Source organism: Lottia gigantea, assembly GCF_000327385.1.
Source record: "Lottia gigantea unplaced genomic scaffold LOTGIsca_147, whole genome shotgun sequence".
Lineage (NCBI taxonomy): Eukaryota > Metazoa > Mollusca > Gastropoda > Lottiidae > Lottia > Lottia gigantea.
Genome location: NW_008707746.1, coordinates 77,293 through 88,635, shown reverse-complemented (window position 1 = coordinate 88,635; position 11,343 = coordinate 77,293). Strand labels below are relative to the sequence as shown.

General features: G+C 32.0%; 1 protein-coding gene across 1 annotated transcript in view; it reads left to right on the top strand.

Moving 5' to 3' along the window:
- Window positions 1-9,548, top strand: part of LOTGIDRAFT_140419 (hypothetical protein) — a gene marked incomplete at both ends in the record, with an annotated part of 59,361 nt that extends 49,813 nt beyond the window's left edge. The window contains 10 exons of the mRNA XM_009050211.1: window positions 293-382; window positions 866-959; window positions 1,585-1,692; window positions 2,265-2,372; window positions 3,023-3,139; window positions 4,697-4,906; window positions 5,497-5,638; window positions 6,817-7,013; window positions 8,351-8,456; window positions 9,439-9,548. Of these exons, the coding sequence (XP_009048459.1) occupies window positions 293-382; window positions 866-959; window positions 1,585-1,692; window positions 2,265-2,372; window positions 3,023-3,139; window positions 4,697-4,906; window positions 5,497-5,638; window positions 6,817-7,013; window positions 8,351-8,456; window positions 9,439-9,548 (1,282 nt within the window). The remainder of the gene's footprint in view (window positions 1-292; window positions 383-865; window positions 960-1,584; window positions 1,693-2,264; window positions 2,373-3,022; window positions 3,140-4,696; window positions 4,907-5,496; window positions 5,639-6,816; window positions 7,014-8,350; window positions 8,457-9,438) is intronic.
- Between the last annotated feature and the right edge of the window lie 1,795 nt (window positions 9,549-11,343).

The following is an 11,343-nucleotide window of genomic DNA, read 5'->3' as shown; positions in this document are numbered from 1 at the left end:
AATAACTCATACTCAATATTATTCAGTATCGCCCTAAAGAGTTCAAAAGAAGTGTATGACTGAAGGTTGAATATTTCATACTGGTAATTGTTACTGTACTGCTAAATATTTATGTTCAAAATCAAAGCTGCCAGTGGGCGTATCTTACCTTGCCTGGCAAGCTATCTCTATGATTATTGAAATTCTACAAATTTGACTATGAAATCCACATATATTAATGATTTAACATTAGCAAAAGTTTGACTCATAATTCATGATCATAGAAAAATAATGGTATCTAACTTTATTTCAGTGTACCTGGATCTAAAAAACTTCATAATTTGATCAACAAATTGAAGAAATGGATCAAAATTCTTGAGGCTAAAACCAAATTATTACCAAAGTAAGAAACATTATTGCTTTTAAGTTTTGTCAAAGTCTATATTATAAATGAATCAAAAGGAAATGAATTAGGTTTTTACGGAGCCCTTAAGGCGCAATTTTCATACTTTTATCAAATATTTCGTTTAAACGAATTAATTACTTTGTTAAAACAAAATATTTTATAAAAGTACGGAAAATTGCGCCTCAGGGGCTCCGTAGGATTTAAGTTGTATTTTCTTCATGATTGGGGTAATCAAGGCAATGCATCAGTTAGGCAACATTAACTCTTTTAGATTTCCAACTGTCGAGGGGTCTGTCACTTCGTCACCAGCCTGTAGCGAAAAAAAAACAAAAAGGAGACTTATTCCTTCAACCTGTGTCACTGACAGGGTCAAACCAGGTCATACAATTTGAAGGTACGACTTCAGCCTGTGCAGGTGATTTTTTGTAGGATTATATCAGATATTTTGCTGATCAAGATTCTTATCTTTTGTTTTTTTAGGTCATTCCTTATTGAAGAAAAATGCCGATTTTTGAGTAATTTTTCACTAAGTTTGGTGGAGGTGGAATTACCAGGAGAGTTTCTTTTACCCAAGGTACATTGTTTTTCATTGATCATCTAAAGCTAAGATTCCATATAAGAGTCATGCAGATCTGTCATGCGTCATCCGTCATGCGTTAAAAATGGAAATGGTTGGTTTAAGAGGGTATGATTCCATATATGCGGAAGCAGTATCCGTCAAATGGTCTCCGTCACGCATCAAAACAAAAAAAATTCGGGTGTTGCGATTTTTGACGCAACCGGGCGCCTTTCCGCGTGGAGATCTCCCAAATGTGACGTATTTTGTGGGGATTCCCTGTCTTTTTTATGCACCAAAGCATCCATCTGTCTAAAAGTCTGTGCGTCCAAAGAAAGATAACGCATACGTTTAACGCACATATGGAATCATATTTGACGCATGACGGATCCGCAAGGGCCATTTATGTCCGCATGACGCGTATATGGAATCTTAGCTTTATTCATTAATGTCGATGAAAATGACTTGATATGTGATGTGTACAAGCGCAATTGAATTACAGCATGGGATGATATAGGTTAGAAATTTCGTGAGAATGGATTAATTGCCGACAAACATTTTGGGAGACAAAAAGGGATTAAACCTGGGCCAGTGCTTTTATGGGGCTATCATCATCTCACATGTTTTACTGTCATAATTTCAGCATAGTCATTATTATGTGAGAATAGCAAGGTTCATGCCGCGTGTGGAAATAGTGCAGAAACATAATACAGCAGCTAGAAGATTATATATTAGAGGCCATAATGGCAAGGTTAGTGACTAATATACTGACTAAATTAAGAGTCTGGTTATCTGTAATGGGCCAGCCAGGTGAGCCAAGCTGGCTGGGTTACCCGGGTTCAAGGTTGTTTATTTATTTTTTTGTCAGTCGGACATTTTTCACCAACCTGTGAAATTTGATCTCAATTTCAACTTGAGAGAAGGTCTACTATACCATGTTCTACAGCACCGGTATTGTCATGATGTTTGGCCAAAGAAAGTTCAACTGTGTCATTTAACCAACAGTTCTACTTTATCACTAATTATTATTACTCTGCCAGGCATGACATGGAAAAAGTGTCTAGTCGTTCGGATGGGACAATAAACCGAGGCCCTGTGTGCAACAGGCTATGCAGTTGGAAATCGAAAAAGAGCAGGCTAATGGCGCTGTCGTGGCAAAATTTCCCTCATTGCACCCTGCATGGCGTTGCCCATCTTCATTAGCCCACATGGTGCAGAAAAGTAGGACGTAAAACTCCATTCATTTCATTTCATTCATTGTTTAATTTGAATAAAACTATTGCCTTTGGACTATATTTTGATATTTTTTGTTTTGTTTTCTAGATCTACCCATACCTAGTAGTAAATGATGCCTGTTTAACAGAATCAAGAAGAGAAGAGAGAGTGTTACAATTATTACGAATGTTAAACCATTTCCTGATGAAGCAAAAGGTACAAAATTTGTCTGTATTGGGCCACACATATTCTAGGTCACTTATCTACTCAACCAGTAAAATGCATTTGATCAATTTGTTTTGCGTTTTAGTCAGTTTTAGGGCCAATGGGACTTGTAATCCACTATTAGGCCATACAAAATAAATAGTCTGTTTTACAGGCCTAAAAATGCCTGATTGTTGCCTTAATATTAATTGTACATTAAATTTGTGGTAATAAATAATAAATGCTTTGGCATGCTCCGATTTATTCCAGTTGAAAATCTAAAAAAGCGCTTATGAAAAATAAATAATAAATTCGCCCTCTCGCCCCGATTTTTGAGAAAAAAAGATCTGTAAAACAGACTATTTATTTTGTATGACCTTGTGGGTATACTTATAGTCTGACAGTATTTTGTCATGTTAGATATTTAAGCACCTCTGACCATCAGCCAATTAAAAAATATTGGACATTCAATAACGTCTGGGAAACTTCTGAAAAAATCGAATTTTTTTTTTGTCAGTGTCTATAATGAACACCCACAGTTTCACAAGGTTTTATGGTAGGAAATGTGCATTATACAGGCAAATATAAAACTTAATTTCGTTGTATTTTTTATGCCTAAGATTTCTTCCAATATACATTTTCATTTACTTATGATATTGCAGGAAACTTGTCGTAGATTGTTATACATCACTGTACCCAGAGTTATAGCTGTTTCACCACAGATGAGATTAGTAGAAGATAATCCTGCTTCAATATCATTACTAGATATATATAAATCAGTAAGTATCAATAATAACTTCATTATTATAACTAGATATTTACAAATCAGTAAGTATCAATAATAACTTCATTATTATAACTGGATATTTACAAATCAGTAAGTATCAATAATAACTTCATTATTATAACTAGATATTTACAAATCAGTAAGTATCAATAATAACTTCATTATTATAACTAGATATTTACAAATCAGTAAGTATCAATAATAACTTCATTATTATAACTAGATATTTAGAAATCAGTAAGTATCAATAATAACTTCATTATTATAACTAGATATTTAGAAATCAGTAAGTATCAATAATAACTTCATTATTATAACTAGATATTTACAAATCAGTAAGTATCAATAATAACTTCATTATTATAACTAGATATTTACAAATCAGTAAGTATCAATAATTACTTCATTATTATAACTAGATATTTACAAATCAGTAAGTATCAATAATAACTTCATTATTATAACTAGATATTTACAAATCAGTAAATATCAATAATTACTTCATTATTATAACTTAATGTTTACAAATCAGTAAGTATCAATAATTACTTCATTATTATAACTAGATATTTACAAATCAGTAAGTATCAATAATTACTTCATTATTATAACTAGATATTTACAAATCAGTAAGTTTCAATAATAACTTCATTATTATAACTAGATATTTACAAATCAGTAAGTATCAATAATTACTTCATTATTATAACTTGATGTTTACAAATCAGTTAGTATCAATAATTACTTCATTATTATAACTAGATGTTTACAAATCAGTAAGTATCAATAATAACTTCATTATTATAACTGGATATTTACAAATCAGTAAGTATCAATAATAACTTCATTATTATAACTGGATATTTACAAATCAGTAAGTATCAATAATTACTTCATTATTATAACTAGATATTTACAAATCAGTAAGTATCAATAATTACTTCATTATTATAACTAGATATTTACAAATCAGTAAGTATCAATAATAACTTCATTATTATAACTAGATATTTACAAATCAGTAAGTATCAATAATAACTTCATTATTAAACTTTAACCTTGTTCCAGTTACTTTTATTGAATAGTAACTACAAATCCATTATGAAGATCTTTAAAATGAAAAATACATATTTCAGCCACACTAGACATTTTTTCTTTAAAGTTTGTCTTGAATTTTATTTGTACTTCACCACTGACGATCTTTGCAAATTGTTATGAGACACATATTCTAGGTCGCTTATCTTTTCAACCAGTTAAATGCATTTGATCAATTTGATTTGCATTTTAGTCAGTTTTAGGGCCAATGAGACCAGTAATCCACTATTAGGCCATGCAAAAATGCCTGATTGTTGCCTTGATATTAAATGAACATTAAATTTGTGGTAATAAATAATAAATGCTTTGGCTCGCTCTGATTTATTCCAGTTCAAAAACTAAAAAAGCGCTTATAAATAATAAATTTGCCCTCTCGCCCCGATTTTTGAAAAAAAAGGCCTGTAAAACAGACTATTTATTTTGTATGACCTTATGTATACATTTTTTTTTGCAGAGATGTAGAGCTACAGAGCATGATGCTCCTATAGCTAGATATTACGAACGGTTAGCTACAGTCCAAGCACGTGGGTCACAAGCTAGTCACCAAGTACTGCGAGATGTACTCAAAGATGTACAAAATAATATGGTACCAAAAGGACTATTTAAAGAATGGGCTCTACATACTTTCCTAAACGCTACCGATTATTGGACTTTTAGAAAAACGGTAAGTTATATTTAGACTTTAAGATACACCAAACCTGATGCAGGAGCCAGGTTCGCTCTGCAAATTAGATGCTTGCTTGTTATTCTTGTTCAGAGTTCATGTTAAAATCTTGAATATGCTATTACTCTCTTAGTTTTCAACTGATTTTGATGAAACTTAAAATGGATGTTATTGGACCTAAATCGAAAGGTTTGAGAAAGTTTAGTTTACTTCTGATTAAATTTAAGGCTTTTTCAAGATTTAGGCCTCTTACATCAGTTTTGAGGAGTTATCGCCCTTTAACCTCTATCAACATCAATTACTCGTAAACACTCCGTCCGTCGGTCCGTCTGTCTGTCACCATTTGCTTGTAAACGCTCTAAATAGAATTGATGGAATCAAATGAAATTCGGTATGTGTATACATATTCATAAAACGAAGATTAAATTCGAATTTGAGCTATTTAGTTTTCAACCAATTTTGATGAAACTTAAAATGGATGTTTCGTTTTTACCACCTGCATGCTGTGGTCCACTATCTTCTGGTCATGTCATCATATTTTAATCCTTTAGCGACATTTCTTTAATGTCATTATCTTTTGTTGTTTTCAGATGACGATACAGTTAGCGTTAATGGGATTTTCAGAATTTATATTGTATTTATCCAGAATGAATCCAGATATGATGTATTTACACCAAGATTGCGGCTTTTTAAATATTTCCTATTTCAAATTTGATTTAGATGATCATACAGGTAGGTTGAGGAAACCTCTTTCTCCTTTAAAGTGATACTACGTCTTAGATTGAACAGAAAATTTAATTCTCAAGAATGGTCAAAATGAGTATATATTCATCAGTGAACTTACCTGGTGTCATAAAGTTACAACAGAATCCCTGTAAAATCTGGAAAATTGGAAAATTCATAAAACTATGTAATTATTGAAAAACGTTTAATCATAATATTAAGTGTTTTTCAATAGTTAATTGCATTTTTATGGATAATTACTAAGTTTTTTGCATTTATCGGATTATATAAGGATCCTGTTATGTTATTTATGACACCAGGTATATCTACTGATGAATATATGCTCTTATTGGCTAAGTTTAAAATTTTAAAATTTTATGTTTATTCTAAGACGTAGTATAAGTTTTAGTAATTTTATTGAATCAACACCTTATGTGACTTGAAAATTGATTTCAAAAATCAGGGTGAGAGGGCGAATTTATTATTTATAAGTGCTTTTTTAGATTTTCAACTGGGCGAATAAATCTGAGCGAGCCAAAGCATTTATTATTTATTACCACAAATTTATTGTACATTTAATATTAAGGCAACAATCAGGTATTTTTAGGCCTGTAAAACAGACTATTTATTTTATATGGCCTTATTAATGATAAATATTTTAATTCAGCCTAGTAAATGAAGCTGTTTCTTCCTTTAATAGCTCATTGACCACAAGATGGCTTTTCCTTTCTGCATTAACCTTATCAGGTGCAAATTTAAAGATGGTTTTCCTTATTTTTTAGTGTCAAATTAAGCAAACTATTTGAATAATTGGTGTTTTTAATGAATTATCATGTATTCTTAATCATATCATTATGTTCTTATTGCATATAATTAAGAGTTTTAACCAATCATAAATATCCATGTATGTACAGTCTGGATAAACAAAAAAAGACTTGTTGATCTTTCTTGATCGGTCACTCATTGGAATTCTGCTGGTAGTTCTCTTCTAATTTAGCTAATTATGAATTAATTATGGACATGTGAGACAAACTGGTATTTTTCCAAGTTATTAGAACACTTCTACTTTCTATTCATATAAGTATTAGCATTTTCATTTTCATAAATGAATATAAGGGAACCCATCTTTAAGGTCATAAAATTACTTTGATTTTATTATGACAAAATACTCTGTATCTTATCTTCAGGTGAACTGGATGCTAACAGACCAGTACCTTTCCGTTTGACACCAAATATAACAGAATTTATTACTACGATGGGTGTTAATGGACCACTTACAGCATGTATGGTAGCTATAGCCAGATGTTTTGTCCAACCACAGTATAAATTACCCAGTTTTCTCCGGGCTATTTTACGAGATGAATTCATAACTTGGCACAAAAAGGTAAATAACATGCAAATTTTTTCCTTAAAGCTAGGGGTCCTGTCCGTCCATTCACATTTCTTGTAGGCGCAATACAGGCTACAGTTTTTATTTGATCTTGATGAAACTTGGTATGCATGTATATATTGATGAGATCTCGGTCAAGTTCGAAATTTGTATCAATTGGATAAGCGGTTTCAGAGTTATTGCCCTTTACTTAGTAAAAACACACAGGCACAATAGAGAGTACAGCTTTTATCCAATCTTGATGAAACTAGATATGCATGTATAGATTAATGAGATCTCAGTCAAGTTAGAAATTGGTAATATTTGGATGAACCGTTTCAGAGTTATTGCCCTTGTGTGTACAGCGATGAAACATTGTTCATGTTTGAATTTGATGATAACTTGATGAACTGTTTCAGGTTTTTATAGATGATTTTAAAATTATTTGAAAATTCATTATTAAGCCACTAAAGATTTTGTTATCATTTCTGACAGCTGGTAGTGGGAGTACGTTACCTTGCCAGGCAAGCTATCTTTCTTAAAGCTAGGGGTCCTGTATATAAGCGTAGGTCAAGATTTTATGATATATTCTAGTCTTTCAATGGGGTTTCCCCTAGATCCCTCCACAAAAGAAATTTTTTTTTAAAAAATAGAAAGTCGGCTAGTACTGCTGTCCTGAAAAAAAAAAAAATTCATTTGTGGCCTGATCAGGTGCAGAAACACGGGATGAAAATACCCTTTTATATCATGTAGCTACGTTATGGTAGGTAGTTTCTGCACTGTATGAGTTAATGGACAATCCCATTGGTTCACGTTCTAAAATTATAATTACGTATAATAATGCTCAGAGTTAATGGGAGCCGCGGTGGCTCGGTGAGTTAGATGCTTGCTCGCTAACCTGAAGGTCCAGGGTTCAATCCCGGCATAGGTCGAGATAATACCTTCGGATTTTTCAACCCGGTTTCCCCCTGTCAGTGATGCAGGTACGAGGGGCTGACATGGAAAAAGTGTCTAGTCGTTCGGATGGGACAATAAACCGAGGCCCCGTGTGCTACAGACTGTGCACGTTAAAGTTCCCTCGACAGTTGGAAATCTAAATAGAGCAGGTTAATGCCGCTGTCCTGGCAAAATTTCCCTCATTGCACCCTGCATGGCGTTACCCGTCTTCATTAGCTCACATGGTGCAGAAGAGTAGGACGTAAAACTCGATTCATTTCATTTCATTGCACCCTTCATGGCGTTACCCGTCTTCATTAGCCCACATGGTGCAGAAAAGTAGGACGTAAAACTCGATTCATTTCATTTTTATTTGCTGAGTTAATCAATCATTACTCATTGAACTATGATTATAGAGAGAAGAAGAAACCAATGCTGGTGTAGAACCAGTTGATATGGAAGGTAGTCAGCTGATAACTATGGTCAATAAAGCTGTTCAAGCCATCACAACAAGGTTACAAAGTAAGTAGAATAGTATTAATACTTGCCTAGTAATGTGGTTGAAGAAAATTTGGTATCATAGACTTGGCTACTGTAACCAAGTAACTTTGTAACCATACTGCAACCTGTAATTTTTTTTTTTGACAATGTTACTGTGTACCATTTTTCCTGGTGACTATATTGCTGTGACAAATTGACCTTGTGACCAACATTACTGTGACCAATTTTCCTTGTGACCATATTACTGTGACCAATTTTCCTTGTGACTATATTGTTGCCAATGTTCTCTTAAGACCAATTGTCCTTGTTACTGTGTAAAATTTCCCTGGTGACCATATTAATGTGACAAATTTACCTTGTGAACAATTTACCTTGTGACTATATTATCGTGACAAATTTACCTTGTGACCATATTCTCTTGACCAATTTTCCTTGTGACCATATTCTCGTGACCAATTTTCCTTGTGACCATATTACTGTGACCAATTTTCCTTGTGACCATATTTTGGCCAATGTTCTCTGACAATGTTACTGTGTGAAATTTTCCTGTGACCAAATTAATGTGACAAATTTACCTTGTGACCAATTTTCCTTGTGACCATATTTTGGCCAATTTTCTCTTAAGACCAACTTTCCTTGTGACCAATTTTTCTTTGACAATGTTACTGTGTAAAATTTTCCTGTGACCATATTAATGTGACCAATTTTCCTTGTGACCAATTTTTCTTTGACAATGTTACTGTGTAAAATTTTCCTGGTGACCAAATTAATGTGACAAATTTACCTTGTGACCATATTCTTGTGACTGATGTTCCTCTTGACCATATTATTGTAACCTTGTGACCATTCTTTAGTGACAAATTTGCCGTTACTACGACCAATTAGCTTCAGATGTCAATAGTGCCCAAGCAATGCACATTATTTGGTAATCATGTGGGTGTATTACAAGCTCTGTCTCTGTAGGTTATCATTCTACATTGGAATTCTATATTTGATATTTTAGACCTAGCAACATTTGATGGTGCAGAAAGTCGTGTTAGTACATTAGTAGCAGCTGCAGTAAGTCATGATAATTTATGCCGTATGGATCCAGCTTGGCACCCTTGGCTATAGACATACTGAAAAGATTATGGATAGATTGATATTTTGTGTTTGTGGTGGAAACACGACTAGATAGATGTATATTGCATTTTATAGTATAATAAATCTTTTTCAATTCAATTCTGGATGTTTCGCTGGTGTCTAATTTCAATCATTTCAGGCTTCACAATACATTATATTACAGATATACCGAATAACATATTGTGTATTACTATTAAAGTGATACTATGTCTTAGAATAAACATAAAATTGAAGAATTTTAAACTTGGCGAAAAAGAGCCAGTAGATATACCTGGTGTCATAAATAACATAACAGGATCCTTATATAATCCAATAAATCCAAAAAACTTAGTAATTATCCATAAATATGCAATTAACTATTGAAAAACACTTAATATCAAGATTAAGCGTTTTTCAATAATTACTTAGTTTTATGAATTTTCCAATTTTCTAGATTTTACAGGGATTCTGTTGTAACTTTATGACACCAGGTAAGTTTACTGATGAATATATACTCATATTGACCATTTCGAGAACTTAAATTTTATGTTCATTCTAAGACGTAGTATCACTTTAAATATGTATTAATGATATACCATTATGAAACAACATGTAATAGATATATGTTTTCATGTATCATTTTATATTACATGTATCAGATAATTACATATAAACCATTATCATATCTATATGTAATAGATGTATGTATTACATGTATTAGATAAGTTTACTGATTATCATTTCATTTCTTACTACAATGTATCATAATTATTATTCCATATGTATCGTGATGATCATTACATATGTATCATGGTAATCATTTTATTACATATGTATCATGATAATCATTTTATTACATATGTATCATGATAATCATTTTATTACGTATGTATCATGATAATCATTTCATTTCATTCTTCATGTATCATTTTATACTTCATGTACATAATGTATCATTTTTACCATGTATTTGACTGAGCATTACATCATTAAAGATGGGTTCCCTTATTTTCTTTTATGAAAATACTAATACTTATAGAAAGTAGAGGTGTTCTAATGACTTGGAAAAATACCAGTTTGTCTCACATGTCCATAATTAATTCATAATTAGCTAAATTAGAAGAGAATTACCAGCAGAATTCCAATGAGTGACTGATCAAGAAATGTCAACAAGTCTTTTTTTTTGTTTATCCAGACTGTATATACATGGACATTTATGATTGGTTAAAACTCTAAATTATATGCAATAAGAACATAATGATATGATTAAGAATACACGATAATTCATTAGAAACACCAATTAATCAAATAGTTTGCTTAATTCGATACTAAAAAATAAGGAAACCCATCTTTAAGTGCAACATTTCTTTTTTTCATAAGTTCCTTCATGTAAACGGATTTTTGTCATTTCTACTAGCTAAGAAGTGGTCATGAAGTTTTTAATATCCAAATTTATTACAATCATCAAATTTAGAAATATAAAAATCCGGATTTAATAGTTGAAACTGATGATGTATTTTCATGGTTATAGTTTTCTCATAGCAAACTGTTATTTTATATTTTTGTAATTGAATCATGAGTAAAGTTACTAGTAAACTTGTTGTTATCATTGCATGCATGTGTAATCTACCGATGTTGTCGGGTTTCTACCGCTTTTGCATGTTGTCCACCGCTCTACCGACGGGATACCCAACTCTACCGATTTTTTGGGGGTTTTTTTGACAAATTTTCACAGGGACCTACAGTTTTCAATGTCCAAATTCTCTACCATAAATCAACAAAATATCTATCATTACTTGTTTCTTGA